The sequence below is a fragment of the Microtus oregoni genome, unplaced genomic scaffold, assembly GCF_018167655.1.
Source record: "Microtus oregoni isolate MIOR12 unplaced genomic scaffold, Mior012 000021F_ref0000039, whole genome shotgun sequence".
Taxonomy (NCBI): domain Eukaryota; kingdom Metazoa; phylum Chordata; class Mammalia; order Rodentia; family Cricetidae; genus Microtus; species Microtus oregoni.
Genome location: NW_024543080.1, coordinates 5,848,636 through 5,872,203, shown reverse-complemented (window position 1 = coordinate 5,872,203; position 23,568 = coordinate 5,848,636). Strand labels below are relative to the sequence as shown.

The following is a 23,568-nucleotide window of genomic DNA, read 5'->3' as shown; positions in this document are numbered from 1 at the left end:
GTGAGGCCTGGGGACAGGAGGCAAGTCTGCAGGGTGTGACGTGTCACTCTGGGTGGGATACACACACACCCATCCTAGATCCTCTTACTCTTGTGGATTAGGAGGTACGTTCCCCAAGCCAGCCCTGGATGCCTGAGCTCCTTAACCCAGAAACAGAGAACGGTGACCCCGCAGAGGTCATGTGACTGCAGCATGCCAGCTGCTACACACGAGCCGCGCGCGCATGCGTGCATGTGAGCCTGTGTGTATGCGCACGCATGCGTGTACGTGGGCCTGTGTGTGTGTGTGTGTGTACGCATGCGTGCACGTGGATCTGTGTGTGTGTGTGTGTGTGTGTGTGTGTGTACGCATGCGTGCACGTGGATCTGTGTGTGTTGTTCCTGCCTTTCCCAGGGACCAATCCCCTCATGAGGCTGAGATGAGATGACTGTTAATCTACATTCCCAGATCATTCTTCAGCAAATCCAAGATGCCTGGGTATATTAAATAGGTATTAAGTCTCCCATGAATATTTACAGAGAAATCTATACTTAATTCCCTTTCCTACACCCACTAGGAAATACAAAATAATAAATCGTATTTAAAAACGGAAGTGAGGGATTTCAGGGAAAGAGGGTAGAACACAACACTCGATGTCTACAAGCTTTTATTTTCCCTGACGACATCTTTTGACATTTTAGTAACAAACGACAAACAATGACAAGAAATCACTTGGTTTTATATAATTTTCAAAAGTAGTAAGAAAGTAGTTTTTTTTTAAATAAAGTTCGCATAAAAATACACTAGACCTATATAAGAAGTGTGTGTGTGTAGGGGGGGTGCTATTTGGAAATATGAAATCAAAATGAACACACTTTTAAACAGACTCGACTCAAACTACACTTCTCCACTTTCCAGAGAAACTTATTTGTTCCTTTATTCTGTGGTGCTATGGCTGGAACCCAGGGCTTCGCGCTTGTTAGGCAAACTGTCAAGAGCTGCACCCAGCCTCAGGAGAGACTTTTCCCCGGGCTTGTCCACCAGCCCAACCATGACAGTCGTCATGCCCTGTCACACCTTCAGCAGAAACGCAGAAGCAGAAACACAGAATCATGGGAAACTGAGGCCAGCCAGATACACCCTGACCCCAACACCAGGTATCTGAGTTGTTCCAGCCAGACACACCCTGACCTCTGACCCCGGTTATATGAGTTGCTGCAGTCAGCGTGGGCTGTTAAGGAATATTAAGGGGACCAGGACGTGGGGAGGATGCAAGACAATGGGCTGCTGTCCACGTCTCCAGATGCGTGCCCAGAGATGCCCTCACATGCGCAAGGCAGAAAAGCTGAACGAGGGAGGAGGCCACGCTGCTCATGAAAGAGTACACCATTTCTCTCTGTCCTAGCCTTTGAGATGCGGCCTTTCGACAATAATCACCTGGCAGGAAGAAAAATTACATACATTTAATTCAAACAAAAATTTTTGAAAAATGTAATTTTTAAGATTTGCATTCCCATGCTAAAAGGTTGACCAAAAACTATCAGGCCAGGTTTTAATAATCCAGAGACCTGAGCAGTAGCCCAGGGTCCCGACAGCAGGTGCTGTTCAGAAGGTCGAGTTCAGGGACAGCACGAAGGAACTCCTGTCCCTTTATGTCCCTTATGTCTGTCCTCCACCCTTGGGCTCACTGGAACCTTCTGGCCTGCAGAGCACTCATACATAAAATACAAATAGCTAAAAATATCTAATGATTGACCATCATATGCTAAATACTTACCCGAAAGTATTATGTACTTTTAAGTCTTAGGGAGGTCACCATCGTCTGTGGGAAGCACTGTCCCCGCCTCCCCCCACAAAGCAGTAACAGATCTAACGGATCATCAAATCCCTCCCAGCCCGGCACGGCACACTCTGTTCACCTTCAGCTTGGGTTCCGGATCCTAGTCATGTACTTGTCAGGCTGGGCAGCGCTCATCACCGTGGTGTAGATTGTGAAGCTGAAATAACAGGACCTTTCTTATGCGTGCATCAGCTTCCCCTATGGTTCCCCGCCCATCTCTTGGTAAGAATGCAGAGGCAGCATGGTAAAAATGTAGGTAGAGAAGTCTAAGTGTTTTCTTCTGCCTATTTTCAAACACCCCCCAAAGCCGAGATGGACTTTCAAATTTTGATTCCTCAGAGCTCAGGCTGTGGTGGTGACTTGGGCGGCTACCCCTGTTCTTTGCTGTCATGGTGAAAGGGACCCCCAACTTCTGTACAGCTACTCCTCAGAGCACACTAGGGGCATCCTGTGTCTCCCCCTTAGGAGAGCATGCGGATAAAATCACAGGCTCCAGGCCAGAGAAACCCTAGCTCAGGCTGCAGTTGTCAAGAGCACAGGTTAAAAGGGGAGGGATAATAATAAAGCCAGCAATCATAACGTCAAACTATATTTTTAAAAATCAAAAGAATAAATACATAAGAAGAGAAATGCAATTGCCTGGCGGTGGTGGCGCACACCTTTAATCCCAGCACTTGGGAGGCAGGCAGAGGCAGGTGGACCTCTGAGTTCGAGGCCAGCCTGGTCTACAGAGCAAGTTCCGGGAGAGCCAGGGCTACACAGAAAAACCCTGTCTAGGAAAAAAAAATAAAGAAAAAGAAGCACGGACAGCGAGTGTTCAGCAGAAGGAAGAGCGTGAGTGGGTAGCAGAAACTGGAATCTGGCAAAAGCCAGGTCTATCAGGGAGCTCATGAACTCATGAAGACTGTCCCCCTGCGGACCGAGAGACAGCCTCATCCAGGTCACCCCATCCTGCTGATGACTTTGTTTTTCTTGAATTTCTCACCTGGTTGTAACATGTGTACCTGCCCCTCCCCCTGAACTAGAATATGTATCCCCCGAGACTTAGCTTGGCTCACTGCTGCCTTCGGACGTAAGAAGCTCTTAGATGAGAGCTGACTCCTCTCTGGGCGCACATGGTAACTGAGAGAGGGCTGAAGTCGGGCACTGCCTTCATTTTATATCTGTCTCGATGGATCACTGCTCCCCTCTGCACACGGGCGTGTGAGTCTGTCACTCTGAACACCCCATGTTAGTAGGGGTGCCTATCTAGAGACTGGTGCTGCTAACTACCCCAACCCGATTCCAGGCTTAAGATTCATGGACGCATGTTACCGACTGTTTTTACCCTGCCCTGTTGCAGTTCCCCCAAATGCACTTAAATGTCCCCAGGAATTATCCTAAACCTGCGTCAACTGTGGTTCCAGGAACAGCACAGCCTTACAGGACACCCCCACATCTTCTGAGAACCAGCCCATCCTCTTAAGAGGTGGGGACTTCTTCAGAGCCCTCTGCAAAACCAGAATGGAACAGGGATCAGCCAGTCCACGGCCTCACCAGGAGGAGCTACTCTTGACTCTTCCCCCAATCATCATCATCATCATCATCATTATCATCATCATCAGCCTCTTCTTCTTTTTTGTTTTGTTTTTTTTCGAGACAGGGTTTCTTTGTGAAGCTTTGAAGCCCGTACTGGAACTCGCTTTGCAGACCAAGTGAACCTCAAACTCACAGAGATCCGCCTGCTTCTGCCTTCTGAGTGCTGGGATTAAAGGCGTGTGCCACCACCGCCTGGCTCCCCAATCCTTCTGTTTAAAACCTAAGCACCTGCCAGCCCCCTCAAGATGAGTTCCAACTCACTGACCCCTTTACTTGTTGTGCCTCCCAGCATGCCTTTCTTTGTTTTCTTCCTCGTCTCTCTAACTGGCATATCAGGGCAGACAGCTGAGCTCGCTTTTAGAGGCACTTGGTGCAGGAGCTTCTGCTCTGAAACACCTGGTCACAGGAACATTTTTCCTGGGGGACAATGAGATGTGCTGAACATGCAACTTACTTGTTATAAACAGGAAACACAGATAAAACCTGCACAGGAAAAACATCATATTAGGAAAACAGTAAAAGGTAGAAGACACACGCGCAGAGTACGTACAAGGAGACTGTAACCACGTGCCCGGCGAGAGGGCTGAGCAGGTAAAGGAGCTGCCTGCCAAGCTGATGAGCTGAGTTCAGTGCCTGGAACCCACATGGTAGAAGGAGAAAATCAACTCCCAGGAGTTGTCCTCTGAGCACACACTCACACACACACACACACACACACACACACACACTAAATAAGTGTTTATAAAAAAGAATATAACCGCTTAACATTCCAGTGTATCTCAGGATGATTGTTGTAGATTTTTAAATTCTTGCTCGCTCTCTTTTTCAATTTGTTTTGTAAGACTTTAAGACAATCCTGAAGCCATTTTTGACAATTCTGAATCCTCTCAGCCTCTGTGCCATAGTGCTTCCCCTCCTCCCCTGGGAACCAAGGACCTAACAGCTACACTTGCACGTACTCAGTTCCTGAACGATTACCCATATACGTAAGTTTTGGTTCGGTCCCCTGGGAAACGGGGTCAAAATGACCTCTTACCTCATCTGATCTGGCAACAGCTCTCCAGTCAATTATTGGTAATAGTCCTTTCAAATAAGCCAATCAGAATAGTCAAAGAACAACCCCCCTTGCTTCTGTGGCCCCTTTAAAAGTAGACTGTACCCGTTATTCGAGGTCCCTCGGCTTCCCGAATGCTGGGGGACCCTGTCATGACAGAATTAATAAAATCCTCATGCTTTTGCATCGGCTGTGTGTATGAGATGGTCTCTGGGGGCGACTCCTTCTCGGTGTTTGGACGCTAGAGTCCAACAGTTTATTTTTATTTCATGTGTTTCGGTGTTTTGCCTGCCCGCGTGCCTGTGTGAGGGCATTAGCGTCCTTAGAGTCCATGGAGCTGTGAGCTGCCATGGGGTTGCTGGGACTTGAAACTGGATCCTCTGGAAGAGCAGCCAGTGCTCTTAACCACTGAGCCATCTCTCTGGCTCCTGTTCTTTCTCTTTTAAACAGCAAACATGTAACTGTGCTCATTTCTTCTAGTATGACGAGAAGCTTAGATGAAGACAGATACTCTAACCTATACAGACCCAAACTCAGAAAATATAAAGTGGCTTTTAAAATGTCTTCAACTTTTACTGCAACATTTTTCTTGAATTCAGAGACCTTTTTTTGCGCTCTTAGGACAGCAACACCCTAGAGAAGGTAAGCAAGGAGACAGAGTTACCTGGAAAAGGGTCTCCAGGTTGATGTGTGCTTGCCCGGTGGCATTTAGGGCTTTGATAGCTGGTGTTCTGTAAGGACAACAGGTCAAAGGTCACCAGGTGCCTCAGGGAAACCCTGACCCTCATCAGACGCCATTTGGAGAGGCCCAGAGCAAGGCCCAGTCTCCTTCAAATAGATTCTGGTTCCCAACCTTCTTTCCCGCTTCATCTGATTCGTTCAGCTAAACCCCACTCATCCCGTGTGCTCAGGGAACCTGGACCAATTGCTGCAGCAATCAATATCACCAAGCACGTGGGACAACAGAGATTAGTGAGATATACTACTTCCTGTTACCCAATGACTCACAGTGTTTCCACAGTAAAAAGAGCAGGGCAATGGTTTCCTTCCAAAGAAAGCCTGTTAGCAGTGGTCATTATCCAGCCTTTCCTAGTCTCTCTCCCGGGCCTCATAGAGCCATTGGTAGGGTTCATGATGAGATCCAGGGCCAACCCACCCTTCCAGTCCCCACCAGCTACCAAGAGGTCCTCCCCACTGCCCTCTTCCATACCCTCTACCCATCCAGGTCCTGGTGAGGGGTCAGGGCGTATTTTCTGGAAGGAGATGTAGGCAGGTCCCTGGTGTAGGAAGGGGACCATTCCCTAACCATGACAGAATATTGGAAGTCTATCTTCAGGGCTGGGTAGGGAGGCTCAAGCCTCTAATCGCAGTACCCGGAGGCCGAGGCAAGAGGATTACTCTGAATTTGAGGCTAGTCCAGGCTTAAAGGCAGTTCCATGCTAGCCTGGGCTACAGAGTGAGACAAGAACAAAAAGTCTACCTTCGGTCATCCCTCTTGGGTACAGGCTTCCAGTGATCATAATTTGTCTCAACTCGGAACCACCTGCAATAGAGTGTGCAGTTCACCTTATCCAGGGGGCATTTAGAAGAATTATTAAAAATAACTCCCACTCCAGCAAACGAGATTTGATGATGAGACTGTAATTCTACTCACGCTCCACTCAAAGGGTCAAGAGGCCAAATGTCCGCTGGGCCACCTCTGTCCCGGGTGATGACTACTCCCTCCCGGGGTGAGGTACCCCCAACAATGTAGTACACATCAGCAATGAGGGGCGTCTTAGCCAGAGTCAAAACAGCCGCTTCGAAGTCTTCTGAGTCACTCAGGGTCTGAACAGAAGGACAAACCGGTATTGGCTACGGCATCCCAAGGAGAGGCCCACATGGCAAGGCACACACTCCAAAGTACAGCCTCCGGGGCTAAGCCATGGCTGTAACCTGGAACTCCTGACCATACCCTGTAGACCCCGGGGATCCTGGGAGGCAAACAAACAGCACCGACAAACCCCTCAGCTTCAGCAGAGAGCCCACAGCAGGACAGAGCTGTCATCTAGTTCTAGAGTTGGCTCCCTCAGACTTAGGGGGCGTGATTTTTGGCCATTTCTCCCCATTCCTTTGTTCTCCCCAAAGCCACTTCTTGGTCACCGCTCTGCAGTAGATGACATGTCGGAGGGGGGCCAGGGCCTCGTACTTGCTCTCGACAAATTCTCCAAAAACACAGAGACGTGACCAGGCAAGGGTGACATGGTAAAATAATGATGGAAGCCACAACAAGGAACGCATCCTCACTTTGGGCACAAGAGTCAGGAACCGGGGGACAAGCAGGACTCACACTGTGATGGAAGCTACAGGGTGTGGAGTGGGTGTGGGGCTGAGTTTCAGGTCAAAGACTTGGGACAGAGAGATGGTGTGTGGTATCAGGGCGAGGAGCCAGACCAAGTCTGTGGAGTCAGGCGCAGGTCTGAGGCACGCACAGTAAAGAGCATCACTGCCCAGCTCCCCGCTTCCATCTGTGCTCCTTTGCTAAGTTCAGCTGCTAAGAACACCCTGCCCTAGGGACCCCCCTATCCCCGCCACCCTCACAATCACTCTTGTCCCCTTCTGAGAGAAAGACATCTCACAGCTCCCATCCTACCATAGCACACAGAAGTACGGGGATAGGAAAGGAGTCACCGAAAGGACAATTCAAAAGTTGGGGTCCCCAAAGGTTCTATCGCATGGCACATTAGCCTCAAGGCCCCGACAAGGCCTTGTTCATATTGCTGCAAAGATGAGATATTTTTACAGTGTTTTTTTTACATTTATTTCATGTGTGTCCTCTCTGAACCTTCTAAATCCCCATTCACCCTCTTCCTTACCCTTCTATTCTTCCTTTAAAGCAGCCAGGCCCCCCTGTATAAACCAGAGCTGAGCTCAGTTCACCCCCATTCTTGTCTCTGTTGCAATAGTACATTACTGATTAAAATCTGCCCATGTCACCGTTAGTCGCATCCAGCCTTATTGTTAATGTTTACATAGCTTATTCTTCTTGGGGAAGAACATCCGTCTTATTAAAGGACACAGAGCCCTGCAATATGGTCCCTCTGTTTAGACGAGCCTTGGGGAGGCGGACGCAACGTCAGTACTCACTTTGCGGATAAGCCAGCTGATCGGAGAGTGTCCCAGAGAAATCGCGGCGATCACATTCTCCCACCACCAGCCTTTATCTGCAGGTGTAGAGAAGCGTCAATCAGTGTAGGGTCCGAGCACCATTCACATTTTAGAAAATAATTTTTAGTTTCAAAAGTTCTTTATTACGTTTATTTCCATTTTTATTCTGATGGTGTGTTTAGGTGTGTGCGCCGCAGCATGAGAGTCACAGGGCAGCTGCAGGAGCCGGTTCTCTCCTTCCATTATGTGGGCCCTGGGGAATCAAACTCAGATCCTAGGACTTGACAGCAGGTGCTCTTCCCTGCTGAGTCATCTCACTGGCCCTAAGCCTGAGAGTCAGCCAATCACAAAACATCTATACCAACTGCGTGTACATATACATACAGTAAGCAACAAAAACATGCAAATGTTCACTGATCTCTCTTTTTCCTTTTTCTCTTTTATTTATCTTTTTACATTTTGAGGCAGGAGCTTCCTATGTAGACCAAGGCAGACTTCTAATGTGTTACTCCTCTGCCTCAGCCTCCAGAGCGTTGGGATACAGGTGTATGCCACCATGCCCAGCTTCCCTCAGGTTTTGAAAACAGAATCTTTTGCACCAGATTCAATAGCGATTATGTTAGATAAACTCATTCTACCAATAATTATCTCAGGCAAAATTAAATTCTGTTCCTTTCAAGGGAAGCTGCTCAACAAATTTTAGGAAGGAAGTGGCAAACTTTGTCTTTCTGGTGTATCTTTAATAAGTTTAAATATGAGCGCATTTCATCAGTTTTGTACGTTACAGACTAACTCAGTTATTTTAAATTGCTGACATTCTAATAATCAGTTTAACAAACATCTTAATTCATAAGATGGAATCAAAGCTTGTTAAATAAATATATGCATTTGTAGAAATCTGTAGACATCACACACACACAAAAAAAACCCATTTAACATTGTCATGCTGTGGTTTGGATTTAAGATTCAGATTCATTCATGACTGGTATTTGAGAAAATGTTGAATAAATACACAGGTATAAAAAGCTGAATACTGGACCAGGTGGTGGCAGTGTACAGCTTTAATCCCAGCACTTGTGAGGCAGAGGCAGGTGAATCTCTTTGTTTGAGGCCAGCCTGGTCTACAGAGTTGTGTTCCAGAACAGCCTGGTCTACAGAGTTGAGTTCCAGAACAGCCTGGCCTTCACAGGGAAACCCTGTCTCAAAAAACAAAACAAACACACACACACACACAACCAACCAAACAAACAAACAAAACCACATACACATGAATAAACCCATCCAAAAGAGGCAATAACAGCACGATGTCACCTAGGTCATCAGATGAGGAATGCCATGTGGATTCTCTGCTCTTCCTTAGCTTCGAGCCCCTGGGGACAGAGGCAAGAGGTCGTCTCTCCCTGGGTTTCCCACATATTATGGAAGCAAACAATGTCCCCATGAGGTTTGGGCAATGACATGGAGCTGTCAGCAAACAGAACAACTGGCGCAGGTCCCAGGAGATCAGTCCGAGAAGCACCTCTTCCTCCCACAGCTATCATTTCATTTTGTAGCCTCAGTTTCCAACCCTGCCTCATGTATGGTCCCTGGGGTCAGCCCTGCCTGTGTCGGTGAGAAAATGAGCATATGCATGTTAAATCCAAGAGCTTCACAAAGGTTGCCTGTGGACAGGGTCGTGGACCAGTGGATGAGTTCAATAACCCCTTAGTGTTCCTCTGACTCTTTCTTAACCCAACACAGTTCAACCTCTACTGAGCAGCCAAAGAAGGTCAAAGCATAAATCAGAGCTACGATCATGGTACTTCTGCAAGCCCAGCATTCAGGACGCTTATAACAAAGATCCTACTGTTTCAAATGTGTGTTTGTGTGTGTTTGTGTGTGTGTGTGTGTGTGTGTGTGTGAGAGAGAGAGAGAGAGAGAGAGAACAAACCTGTTCACTCTTTGGTCTGAAACTCTCCTATGGCATTTATTTTGCTTAAAACCCAGCCCCTCCTCACAGCCCTGCACACGGGTACAGTTTCCTCTGCATCTCCAGTGTCCTTACGCCCTGCCGTGATAGACTATGCCATTTTTGGACTACACCAATAGTAACAGCTATTGCCGTATCTACCCCGACTGTTCATTTCATGATACCCACCATCTTTGCTGTTGCTGTTAGACCACAGAAATGATCTTCCCCTTGCCTCTGCAGACCCGGACTGGGGTCACTTGGGTCAGGCTTTCCCTAGCCCTTGACCCTAGGGACAACCTACACCCTCACTCCTCTGCACCTTCTTGTAGTCCCAGCACCGCCTGTGGTCACTGCCCGTCTCACAGGAAGAAGTCCTTGGTTCTGGAAGTCTCCCTCCACATATTCTGTTGGTTGAGAGTGAAGGAAGCAGATAGAAGACCTCAACAAGGGTTTGCTTTAAAATGCTCCTGAGTTTGTTTTAATCACCTCGTTCATCACCAGACACTGTAAACTTGTGTGGACGTTGACCTGTCCACAATCCTACATAGCCAACAAAAGTAGTCCCCGTGAACACGACCTGAAATCAAGAAAACAGAGTATCATTTGCCACCCAGCAGGAAGCAAATTGAAATCACTTAATTCCCTTACACTTTCCTGCATTTTGTTTGATAGAGTGCCTCACTGTGTAGTCCTGGCTGGCCTGGAACTTGCTATGTAGCCTCAGACTCACAGAGATCTACTTGCCTCTGCCTCCTGAGTTCTGGGATTAAAAGTATGTGCCACCATATCCAGCTTCCTAGATTTTTTTCCCTTAGAGATTTCAACATAACAAAATGAGACTCAGACAGCATTCTGGAACAGGTGCTCTTTACCTGGTTGGGAGAGGGGTCCACAAACAGCTAGTGAGACAGATGGGGGTGGGGTACAGCCTTCCTTTCCCTAGCTTCTAACTAGAACCACACCGCTTTTTTATTTATTTATTTTAATATTTATTTATGTATTATGTATACAGTGTTCTGTCTGTGTGTATGTCTGCAGGCCAGAAATGGGCACCAGACCTTATTACAGATGGTTGTAAGCCACCATGTGGTTGCCGGGAATTGAACTCAGGACCTTTGGAAGAGCAGGCAATGCTCTTAACCACTGAGCCATCTCTCCGGCCCCCCACGCCTCTTTTTTTTAAAAAAAAAAAAGATTTATTTGTTTATTATGTATAGTGTTCTGCTTGCATGTACACCTGCAGGCCAGAAGAGGGCACGAGATCTCAGTACAGATGGTTGTGAGCCATCTTGTAACCACCTGGGAATTGAACTCAGGACCTTTGGAAGAGCAGCCAGTGCTGTTAACCACTGAACCATTTCTCCAGCGTCCACACTGCTTTTTTGTTTTGTTTTTAGAGACAGGGTTTCTCTGTGCAGCCGGGGCTGTCCTGGAACTTGCTCTGAAGACCAGACTGGCCTTGAACTCAGAGATCCCTTGCCTCTGCCTCCCAAGTGCTGGGATTAAAGGCGTGCACCACCACACCCTGCTCTCCAAATTGCTTTTTAGAGAATGCTTGGTAAAGCATGAAGTAATGGTGCCTGCGGTTCTATCCAAGGACCTTGCTGGTACTTGGGCGTGAGTGACTGGTGGCGGACGATTTACAACACCACCCATGGTGTCAGTCTGCAGGAGTCGTGGTAGTTACCAGACCGACTGCTAAGTCAGACAACTACTAAGACACTTAGAGATCTGAGTCTGAACCAGCAGATGTCAGCATAACTGATTGTTTCTCACCCTTTGGAGTCGGTGTGTCTGCGAAACACAATTATTCACCCAGAAGACTTTCATTCTGAAAGCAGCAAGTGGGGTTTAACTGGAAACGTGTTTGAAATTCATGACAAGAGACACTCTATGTTTATAAGGTCTGTGGAGTCAGGGGAACAACCAGAACGTATTGAGGTTTATGTTGGGGTTAAGCCCCCACTAAAGCTCTCAGGATCCAGAAGGATTGCTATAGAGGTAGAAACCTGACTAACAAGGTCTGAGAGGCTCACATAAGTTTTTTATCATTTTATTCTTTTTTAGATTCTTTCTATGCTCTCTCTAATGCTCTCCTGATGTTCCCCTAGACGTTTCTCTTTGATGTTCCTCGCTGTTCTCCCACCCAAGGTTTCCAGTTTCTATACCGACATAGACATTGTTAACAATTTTCTGGTAAATAACAATAATACCAAGCATGCATTTCTTAGGGTTAACAATTGGGGTGGAGCTTGTTCCTCCCCACTGGGCTAAGTATCAGGGTGCTGTATCCACTGGGTCCCAGGTGAGAAGGAATTTCTTTCTCTGGGGCTGGTTTAGCATCCCAAGGGTTTCTTCCTGTATATTTTAGGGGTAAAGGTACAAACAGGTAATTTTCTAGACTAAGACCTTCTGTCAAATGAAAGATGAAGGTAAGTACAGAATATTAATAACTTGTTAGGGTAGAGTAAAGGCTGGTTATACTCTTCTGAGTTGGCTTTTAGAGAATTCAGGGTTACCCTGACCTGTTTATCAGTAAGAGCAAATGTGCTGTCTCTCCTGCTCAGTGCCTCCTGCTCAGGGCTCCTTTCTTGTCAACAAGCCCTGTCAACAAGGAGACTTGTGGGGGACCAGCTTTATGTAGATTTGCTAGGAGAACAAAGGTTTGACTGAGTGAATGCTTTCACACCAGGGCCCCACGGTGTGGGTAAAGTCATCCAGCTGCCAGTACAAGAAAAGCCAGGTTTAAAGAACGATTTCTACACAGCTGGGCTATTTCGAGATGAATCCCATTATGGAAGGGAGAAGAGCCACGACCTCACAAGGTTTCTACAGAACTGACAGCGACTATCCAAAAGACTAGTATTCCAGGAGGTCTGCAAATCGGGTTCTCCATCAGACCACACTCTTGAGGATCTGTCTGTAGATCTGCCAGCTGTAATTTTACTGTGCAATGCTTGTGGCTCACAGCAGCAACGACTCACCAAGAGCAACCAGACTAAAGCTCAGATGCTTGAGAAGCCACCCTACAGCCAGCTTCCATTTAACACTGCACTCATCAGCGTAAACCAAGTCACAAGCTATAGTGGTTGAAAGACACCACCAGCAAAGATCTTTGGGCTTTGTTTACTGGAAACATCTAGAAGCATCTCAAAGAGCGCAGTTTGTACTGTTTAGAATGGCTAACCAATATTTTTATATTTTGAGAAATTAAATAGACCTAGAGTAGTATTTTTCTTTTTAAAACTTAATATTAAAGCTAGGTATGGTGGTGCATGCCTTTAATCCCAACACCAACGCCTAGCACAAGGGAGTTAAAGGCCAGTCGGGTCTACATCGTGAGTTTCAGGACAGCCAGGGTTACACAGAGAAAACCCTGTCTCGAAATAACAAAACCAAACCAAACTTAATTTTGTACTGATAACCTTGTTCACTGGGTTACTCAAATTTGCTCCATCTGAAAAATGTGCAAATAACTTGGGTGACTGAACTGTGAAAGACTTGAGATAATAGGCTAAACAGTTTGTAATTAATATAAAGGCTCAGAGTGGTTATTCAAGAACCGGCGGGAGGGAGAGAAACCTCCAGTTACCCACCTGGCTAGTACACGCTTTATATTCAACCAATATTGATTAATCTACTCTCTAGATGTTTCCACTACATGAGTGCCTGGTGCCTCGAAGGTCAAAAGAGGGCAACAAGTCCCCTGGAGCGGGAATTGTGGATGGTTTTCAGGAGACACATAGGTGCTGGGAACTGAAGCCAGGTCCTGTGTAAGAGCAGACGGTGCTCTTAACCACTAAGTCATTTCTGTAGCTCCGGGATTTAGCTGCTGTTTATCTAGACCTACAATTTGCTTTACCCTGAGGGCTTCATTTAATCATAACAGCTACTTCAGAGAAGCAAATGCTAATGCCTCTGAGTTGGAGCCTGCAGAACAGGATTGAGCAATTCTCAGTGGCCATAAGTGACAGAGGCCCAAGGCAAAGCCAGGACCACCCCACCTTAAAGATGGGTGTCCCTCAGCACTGTGCAGCCCTCCCCGATTCCAGAAGTCACCTGAACAGGGAGAGCAGCGGAAGGTGCAGATAGTACACAACCTTTGCACTACTGATCAGTCCCCCAGGGCTGGAGAGTCTGACCCAAACTAGGGTCATCTGAAAGGAGGGAACCCAGCTGAGAAAATGCCTCCGTTAGGTCCCGCTGAAAGGCAGTTTATTCGTTAGTGATTGATGAGGGAGGGCTCGGTCCCCTGCAGGTGGCACCATCCCTGGCTGGTTGGCCTGGATTCTTTAAGAAAGCAGGCTGAACAAGCCATGGGGAGCAAGCCAGTGAACAGCATGCCTCCGTGGCCTATGCATCAGTTCCTGCCTCCAGGTACCTGTCCTGCTTGTGTTCCTGTCCTGACTTTTTTTTGGGTGATGAATAGCAATGTAGAAGTGTGAACTAAATAAACCCTTTCCTCCCCAACTTTCTTTTTGGTCATAATATTTCATTGCAGCAATAGAAATCCTATCTATGGTACCCCCTAAAAAGTGCCTAAAGAAAACCGGCCTCTTTAAGCCCATGCCTACCAACCACCCCCCAACAACAACTGATCCTTCTTCATTGGCCAGAATTGTTATAACTCTCTCCTGGTTTTGTTTTCCCCAGGAAGTTGATGGTTTGGGGATTATTTTTAATAGGGGCGGAGCTTGCATGTGCCATGGTGCATGTATGGAGGTCAGAGGAGAACTTCAATTTTGGGTGTCAATCCTTGCCTTCCACCTTCCCTGAAGTAGAGTCTCTTGCTCACCACAGTCTGTGCCAGGCCAGCTGGCCTCTCTCTCATGAGCATTGGGAATCACAGACATCTGCTACTGAGTTCAGCTTTGCATGGCCTTGAGGATCCAGACCCTGCGCCTCATGATCCACTGAGCCTACATCCCCATCCTGGTGTCTGGCTCTTACAGGAAGAAGGGCCCTGCAAATGGCTCCTATCCTGGATCAGAAACTCTGCTGACCTCTGCATCTTGTGCGCATGACTGTACCCGCCCCTGATCTCTGCATGTTGTACGCTTGGCTGTACCTGCCCCTGATCTCTGCATGTTGTACGCTTGGCTGTACCTGCCCCTGATCTCTGCATGTTGTACGCTTGGCTGTACCTGCCCCTGATCTCTGCATGTTGAACGCATGGCTGTACCTGCCCCTGATCTCTGTATGCTGTACACATGGCTGTACCTCCCCCTGATCTCTGCATGTTGTACGCATGGCTGTACCTGCCCCTGATCTCTGCATGCTGTATGCATGGCTGTACCTGCCCCTGATCTCTGCATGCTGTATGCATGGCTGTACCTGCCCCTGATCTCTGCATGCTGTATGCATGGCTGTACCTGCCCCTGATCTCTGCATGCTGTATGCATGGCTGTACCTGTCCGTTCTTTAGGAACTGCACATCCGCCGTCATCTTTCGCAAGACATTTCCAAAAGGGTAGTCCAGGTTCCGGCCGTGGTAAATGTGGCCTTGGGAGTCTTGGGCCACAATACTGGTGCAGAATCTGAGCAAAGGGAAAATTCCAACATGAATGAAGACAACAGGAACAGAAAGCGAGATTCCTGTTTTTAAAACGAATCCCCCAAAGCATCAGGCTTTCTTCCTTACTGTTGACACAAATGCTATAATATGTTCTTTTTTTTTTTTTTTTTTTTTGGTTTTTCGAGACAGGGTTTCTCTGTGGCTTTGGTTCCTGTCCTGGAACTAGCTCTTGTAGACCAGGCTGGTCTCGAACTCACAGAGATCCGCCTACCTCTGCCTCCCGAGTGCTGGGATTAAAGGCGTGCGCCACCACCGCCCGGCTCTATAATATGTTCTTGTACAAGGATATGGAACTACAATTCTGGCTGGAAAATACAACTGGACATAACACATCTAGACCCTGCTGTGGGCCCATGCAATGCTGCTACAGATGTACCAGATCAGAGTTTCATGTTCCCCCACGTCCTGTGTGTATGCAAGGCACAGCTAGGCCTCTGAGCTCCGCTTGCTGGTACGTTACCTATTAACATGGTATTCAAAGCTAGCCCAAGCTGTCCTCTTCTTATTTTGCATTGTTAGAGCAAACACACACACACACACACACACTAACTAAATTACAAGGACCTCCAGGGAGGGTATAGTGACAGAAGTCTTTAATCCTAAAACTTGGGAAGCTGAGGCAGGTAGGTCTCTGTGAGTTTGAGGCCAGCCTGTTGTACATAGACAGTTCCAGGTGAGACAGGGCAACCCTGTCACAAAACATACAAATAAATAAATGAGTGGATTTAAAAATCTTTTTGATAAACTTTTGGCACTACTTATTTTTTGTAATGGTTCAACGATACTTTTATAATTAGGAGAAAACAAGTATTATCTCACTGCTTGGTTTGTTTAAAGAAAAAAGATTAGTGAAGTTTTGACTCCTAAGGTTTCTGATCTTGAGCCCAAAGGGCTGCATAGAGTTGAGGACCCAGGTAACATGGTGAGTGCCTAAAGTCTGCAGAGGTGTTCTCAAAATTGATGTTTTCTAAAAGGCGGCAAGGTGACTGCCGAGTCTTTTTTGGGCATGTCCTGAAACTCAGCAATCTAGACCAGACTGGCCTCAAATTCACAGAGATCCTCCTGCCCCTACTTTCCAAACGCCGGGATTAAAGGAGTACACACCACCATTCCTGGTGTGCAAGTCTTTCCAATGTGACCCCATCTGCAGAAGCACAGGGGAAAAGGACATGCCTCTGCTTCAGGAGGGGTACTCCTTGGGACTCACAGCCACCAGAGAGCCGGCAAGTGTTCCCTCTGAGGCTTGGTTTCCACACCACAGACCAGAAAATGCCACCGCCCCCTCCCCAGGGTTGTGCTCCTAGGCTGCCTGAGGCCTTGAAGATTCAGTAGCCACACTTAGCATATGGCGGCTGTTCTCATAGCCCAGCCTTCAGAAGCAAGAGCAGCACTTCCTACCTGAACCTGAGGGGGACTTACAAAGAAAGTTAGGCAATTTAATAAACGTCTTAATTTGAGACACAGGGCAAAATGAACTTAGTTCGCTTTGAAAGGCACTTGAGTTTAGCGGGCTGGAGTCCACAGATGTCTTCTCCTGGAAAGGCAGGCAGTTAGAACGCTGAGGGACCCTGCTCTTCTGAGGTTGGAAAATTGCTGTAGAATAGTTTGTTACTCCACAAACTAACCTTCACTCATCTTATTTTTTTAATCTTATTTTGCTTATTCATTTTTGAGAGAAACAGGGTTTTTCTGAGTCCCTGTCTGTCCTCAACTAGCTCTGTAAACCAGACGGTTCATGAACCCAGAGATCTTCCTTGCCTCTGCCTCCTGAGTGCCTGGCTGTGCCTCCTTCATCTTAAGGCAGCCCCAAGCTATAAGCACCTAACAGGACGTCCATGCAGGGTAGGAAATGTAAGTGTGGAGTGCCGGGATCTTCCTCTGATTCCATCTTGTTTTTATCTGTGTAGGAGAGGGGAGAGTACGCGCGCCATGGTGCCCTTCTGGAGGCCAGGGGACAGGCAACATTAGTCAGCTCTCTCCTTCTACCCCGTCTCAGGGATCGCACTCAGGTGGTCACACCGAACTCTCCACTTTACTTTTCAGACAGGTTCTCCCACTGAACTTGAAGCAGCAAGTTCCCATGATCCTCTCCTCTTTCCCCACCCGGATGACTGGGTTATGTGCACAGAGGGACAGACCCTGCCAGGGGTCTGAATTCAGTTCTGCTCCCGCCGCTACAGGCACTCTTATCCACAGTCACAGCCCCAGACCTTGAGCAGTGTGGACAGTGGGATGCCCCCTAGACTGATGACAATATAAAACTAAGTTTTGGGAGCCGGGCGGTGGTGGCGCATGCCTTTAATCCCAGCACTTGGGAGGCAGAGTCAGGCGGATCTCTGTGAGTTCGAGACCAGCCTGGTCTACAGAGCTAGTTCCAGGACAGGCTCCAAAGCCACAGAGAAACCCTGTCTCGAAAATCAAAAAAAAAAAAAAAAAAAAAAAAAAAAAAACTAAGTTTTGGGTAGAGCAGCTGCTTCCTCCTGCCAGGCGCGTGCTGCTCAGATTTCCCCAGGGACTCGCAAGGTGGTTTCCAAAGGGCAGGGACTGTCCTGTTTCATCTCACACCAAACACACCTCCTCCCACTCATCGTGGGTGACCATCCCCGACAGGTGACAGTTGGTTGACTTTAATCCACCCTAGCATGGGGCACTTACGCGGAAGCCTCATAGGCCAGGTTGACCAAGATGCCCTCGGCCAGGCTGAGGTTGAGGAAGTTGCACATGCCGCGGATCTCGTCGGTGAAGGGTTGGGGCAGGAAGCTCTCCACCTTCGACACCACCTCTCCGATCATCTCGAGTACCCACTGGGGAACCCTGTCGCTAGAGACGACAAAGCACGAAGCTCGTTTCTCCTGCTCAAAGCACGGAGGGTGCAAGCGTGCGTGGACTAGGAGGGAGGAATGCTATTCTAGATTTTCCCAGAACTGAAACAACGCGCGCTGCTGCAGCTGCTCCAAACCAGAGTCCAAACCGGCTGGGTGACTGATAGCTTGTGCGTCGCCCTAACCCGGAAAACGTCTGGAAGGCGGGCGCGCCACCGGAGACACCGAACTTGACAGCCTAACCCGCCTCGCAGTGTCAGCCACCGGCTGGGCGCTGCACGGTGCTACGGAGGGAGGACTGGGATGTAGCACCGAGGGGAAGGAGGAGCAGAGTCCGGCTGCAAGTTCGCCGGACCTGTCCCGCGCTCACCCGATGACCTCCGCCACCGCGGCGCGCACGAAGTCCGGGTCGTAGTGTTGCAGCATCGGCAGCCAGCGCCGCTCCGGGGCCGCGTCCAGACTGACGTTGAAGAGTGGCGGAGCTCCGGGGACGCCAGCCGACAGCCAGGGCCCCGGCAGCAGCAGCAGAGCCAGCGCCAGGTATGCTCCATAGCCCGCAGCCCCGGTGGCTCGGGTCCCCATGGCTCGGGCTCCTGAGGCCAGCACCCTACCATGGAGCCTTTACCCGGTCCGGGAAGTGAAGGGGGTGGCATCGGGGCGGTGCTAGCACTGAAGGCGGGGCCTGGCCTAGGTCACTCCACCCCTCGCCAGGAACACAAGCAGTGACACCCGCCTCCTGCCCCAGTGGGATCAAACCAGCTTCTCACAGCTTGAGGCCGCTTCCCACCTCTGTGGACTGAGTGTGAGCTGTGCTGGTCCCGGGCGTTAATCCCCTCCCTACTGTGGTAAAAAGGCGTCGTTGTCTCCTTACTCTACAGTTGCTCATTTTAAAACTCTGAAGGGCAGAACGTCTATGCAAAATTCTCAAAAGGCTACAAATGTAACCATGTGTGTGTTATTATTTTTGCTGACTCCCATTTATCAACACAAGTCAAATGACAACTATTAACTCACATTTTACTAGTGGTGGAGCCTGGAAGGAAATGACCTGCCAGGGGCCACAGACCGAGGAGCCCCTGCCTTGCTCTGTTAGGGTGTTTGAAGCCAAAGCCTGCCTACCTTAGCAAACCTCCAACCTGAAGCTCCCTAGACTCCTCTAATGTGTCCCCATTATCCAGGAGACTGAATTTGTAAAGTCATCTTGGTAAGACCAGAACATTTTTTTTTTTTTTAGTTTTTCGAGACAGGGTTTCTCTGTGGTTTTGATTATATAGCAGAGTTGCCTATAATCAAATAGTCAAACGTGCACGAGAAACTTAGTTTATTTTGTTCAGGTGTTTCCATCCCTTTATCATTAAAAAAATATGGTCTTTATTATTTTATGTATATGTAGTTTTGCTTGCATGTATTTCTGAGCACCTCATGTGTGCCTAGTGTCCAAGAAGGCCAGAAGGGTTAGGGTTAGGGTTCCCTTGGAACTGGAATTGTAGAGTTGTGAGCTGCCATGTGGGTACTGGGAACCAAACAGGTAACCTCTAAGCCATTTCTCGGCCGCCATTGCCATCCTTTCTTACCCCGTCCTCCAGTAGGGCCCATCACTACCTCTGTCTGATTTGTCTATGTTTATGGCCTGTATGCCACTAAGCTGAAATCCTTTGGTCTCTCTAGGTCGTGTTTCATTGTTCCGAAGCAAATGCCCCACCTATAGCATAACAGCAAGCACCAGGAGCCATTCCTCAGCTTCATACAGAAGTCATGGCTCTTCTGCGTTAGATAAAGCTCAACTCAGATAGGACAAGCAACTGGAATCTAGTTTCTGGAGGGAAGCTGCCAGGCTCAGGGACCCACAACGATGTCAGGGCCCCTCCCCACCAATCACTGTGTGGGGTTCAAAAAAGCAGAAGTCTGTTCTTTTTTTAATAATATTTATTTATTTATTATGTATACAGTATTCTGTCTGTGTATATGCCTGCAGGCCAGAAGAGGGCATCAGACCCCATTACAGATGGTTGTGAGCCACCATGTGGTTGCTGGGAATTGAACTCAGGACCCTTGGAAGAGCAGGCAATGTTCTTAACCTCTGAGCCATCTCTCCAGCCCCAGAAGTCTGTTTTTGAAGGAAAGATGAAGCAGCAACTTCCAAGAGAAGAGTCACATAGGACAGGATGCTGAACGGTACTGTTCTCTATAGCCCTGCAGAGAACACTGCTCCCAAGTCAGGTCACTATTGCTGTGACGAAACACCAAGCAAGCTGGGGAGGAAAGGGTTTATTCAACCTACACCTCAATATCATAGTCCATTACTGATGGAAGTCAGGACAGGAACTCAAACAGGGCAGGATCCTGGAGGCAGGACTGAGGCAGGGGCCATGGAGGAGTGCTGCTTACTGGCTTTTTCCTCATGGTTTGCTCAGCCTGCTTTCTTATAGAAGCCAGGACCATCAGCCTAGGGAATGGCACCACCCACAAAGGGCTGGGCTATAGACGGACGTTCCCTGTCAGAGGCTTAATATTATTTATAAATGCTCAGCCAATAGCTCAAGCTTGTTACTAGCTAACTCTTACACTTAAATTAGTCCCTATTTCTTATTTATCCTCTGCCACATGGCTTGTGGCTTGTTAACTCATTTTCTCCAGGTCCTGCTCCCTCTGACTCCACCTTCTTCTTCCCAGAGTTCTCAGTTTCCTCTATCTCCTGCCTGGCTACCAGCCTGCCAGCTTTTTATTAACCAATGAGAATACATATTCATAGTATACAGAACGATTATTCCACAGCACTGGCCCCTCCCACATCAATCACTAAGAAAATGACCTACAGGCTTGCCTAATGGAGGCAGTTTCTCAACTGAGGTTCCCTCCTCTCCAATGACTCTGGCTAGTGTCAAATTGACATAAAACCAGCCAGCACACCAACGAAGTAGGTTCTCTTACTGAAGTTGCCACCTGGTTTCTTCTTGCTCATAGTAAAATGTTTGGTGAGAGAGAAACCCCAGGAAGAACGGATTTGGGAATGGTTTTGAAAACCCCCAGGTCCAAACTTTATATAGGAATTTGGTTTATATACCATGTCCTATCTGTGGAGATATTTGCACTGTAAATAAATGACAAAAAGTGTCAGGGGCTAAGGGTTGATGGAGGTGGGTCTTGTATCTTATCTGTTGCTTTCATTGGTTAACTAATAAAGAAAACTGCTTGGCCTGATAGGACAGAAAATTAGGTAGGTGGAGTAAACAGAACAGAATGCTGGGAGAAAGAAGCAGATTCAAGGCAGTTGCCATGATTCTCCCACTCCAGACAGCCACAGGTTAAGATCTTCCCTGGTAAGCCACCTCGTGGGCTACACAGATTATTAGAAATGGGATAGATCAATATGTAAGAGCTAGCCAATAAGAGGCTGGAACTAATGGGCCAGGCAGTGTTTAAAAGAATATAGTTTCCGTGTAATTATTTTGGGGCATAAGCTAGCCGTGCTGCGGGAGCCGGGGATGCAGCCCACCACTCTTATTACTACAAAGTGTGCTTGCTGCTGTATTATGAGGTCAGAGTTTGATCTCAGCAACTGTGCTGGGCAGCTCATGAACGCCTCTAACTCCAGGGCCAAAGGGTCTGACACCTTCTGGCCTACTTAGATACATTCACACACATGTGATCATATATGCTCACACATACATAAACAAAATTACATCTTTAAAAAAGAGAACGTAAAGTAATTAGAGATAGAAAATGGTTAAAAGCACTAAAAAGAAAACCAAGCTTGGTGGTGGTGGCATACACCTTTAATCTTAGCACTAGGGAGACTGAGGCAGACGGATCTCTGTGAGTCTGTAGCCAGCCTGGTCTACAAAGTGAGTTCCAGGACAGCCAAGGCTGTTACACAGAGAAACCCTGTCTTGAAAAAAATAACAACAACAACAAACCAATCAAACAAACAAAGAAAAAGAAAAACAAACTGAATGACAATCTATCTCCCCTCTCCAGGACCCACTGAACTGCATAGTAAAACAGTTAATCACTTCACAGGTAAAAGCCAACAGTTTTTAAGTCTAGTAACACTGAGTTGATATGGCTGTAGTAAAAGAACTCTTGTGGGCGGGGCTACTACGCAATGTAGCATTATCCAAGATCAAGGAACCACTGACCTTCCAGCCTAGCAATTCCATTTCTAGCAAGGACTTGTCCATTATCTAGTTTGGATAAAGAAAAGGAAAGTTCTAAGAAAATTTAAACATGTTTATCACTCATGGTTGTGCAGAGACCATGAGGCCTCTTCGCTCACAGATAAACCCCAGGGAAACCAGGGACGTGAAACATACAAACTTGTCCTCAACAGAAAGGATGTATACCATCTTCACCTAGACGTCTGGGAGTGTATGCAGTTAACAGCCCGGTGGTGAGCTTTGCTATCTGTAGGGCCAAGCCACATCTGAATCCCTAAAGGATTATGTTTACCCCAGACTCTCTCTCCCTAGGCCTTTATTTTTAGCTTTGTTTCTCAGACAACAGAACATATCCTTAAGGGAGATGTCACATGCTCTTTGTAGCTTGGTGACCTCTACAAGATCTGTATGACCAAGACTACACCTGCTCCTTCCCTAGGCCCTCAAGGTGTCATAAGCTTTGCTATGCCCACGGGGTTGAGATAACTGCCACCAGCAAACCTTTCCCCCAAAATTGTACTGCACTTAAATGCCTAAAGGAAAAGCTGCCCTGTGCCAGACTCTAGATGCTCAAAGCAGGTACCGGCCGCTGAGCCGGACTCTTCTCGCCTCACACAGATCATTTTCCTACGGTCGTTTCTCTATGGCTGTAGTGTTTGCAGGGATGCCCAAAAGGCTCTAAACAGAAACATCTAACCGTTTTTAGGCAGGAAAATAATGAATTATGAACGGTTGAATAAAGAATACAACATTTAACAAAATGAAAGATGCGTTTATGGAGACTCTAATGCTGGGCCTGGGGAAGATGACCCCGTTGGAAAAGCATTTGCTGTCTGAGCATGACGACCGTGTAAAAAGTCAGGCCTGTGGCCCGGTGCCGGGGAGGCAGAGGCCGAAGGATCCCAGGCCTGTCCGCCCCAATTGCCTCTTGCTGAGAGGGAACGAAACTGCATCACATTCCCAGTTCATCCAAATCTGTGAACATCACGTTCAGAGAGAGAGCAACTCCATCTCAGAAGACGCGGGAAGAGGAAGACAAAGGATGTCGGCCTCTGGCCTCCATGCGCACACACACGAGCACACCCCACATACAACACACACAGAAGCCAATGCTGAGCCACAGTTTGCAAGAGTATAAATTTCACAGCACCATGCTGAACACACGCTACAGGAATGGCAGGCATCAGCCCTGAGATTAGCAGCTCTCTTGAGGGAGGAGTCGTGGTGAGAATGTCATTTCACTCTAATGCTCTTTTCCCTGCAGTTAAATTCTTCCCTTTAAGACACACGCTTGGTATGTACTATAGAGGCCAGGCTGGCCCCAGGCTGCTCCTCCCGCCCGCATTCCCTGTGTGCTGGGATTACAGACGTGCACCATGCCAGCCTCCCAAACTCTCCTTCTTTAACACAATATACTAATGCTGAGTTGGTGTTTCATTGTCCTCTATATTTAAAGTCACAGTTA

General features: G+C 47.8%; 1 protein-coding gene across 1 annotated transcript; it reads right to left on the bottom strand.

Annotated features, from left to right (window-relative positions):
* Nucleotides 1-696: 696 nt before the first annotated feature.
* On the bottom strand, nucleotides 697-18,595 carry Naaa (N-acylethanolamine acid amidase). The gene is made up of 11 exons (XM_041671350.1): nucleotides 18,317-18,595; nucleotides 17,780-17,944; nucleotides 14,960-15,086; nucleotides 10,036-10,126; nucleotides 7,578-7,654; nucleotides 6,106-6,278; nucleotides 5,932-5,994; nucleotides 5,116-5,182; nucleotides 3,852-3,880; nucleotides 1,899-1,976; nucleotides 697-1,416 (listed from the first exon to the last, which is right to left on the bottom strand). The coding sequence occupies exons 1-10, from the start codon at nucleotides 18,526-18,528 to the stop codon at nucleotides 1,901-1,903; spliced, it is 1,080 nt and encodes a 359-aa protein (XP_041527284.1). The 5' UTR covers nucleotides 18,529-18,595; the 3' UTR covers nucleotides 697-1,416; nucleotides 1,899-1,900.
* Nucleotides 18,596-23,568: the final 4,973 nt, after the last annotated feature.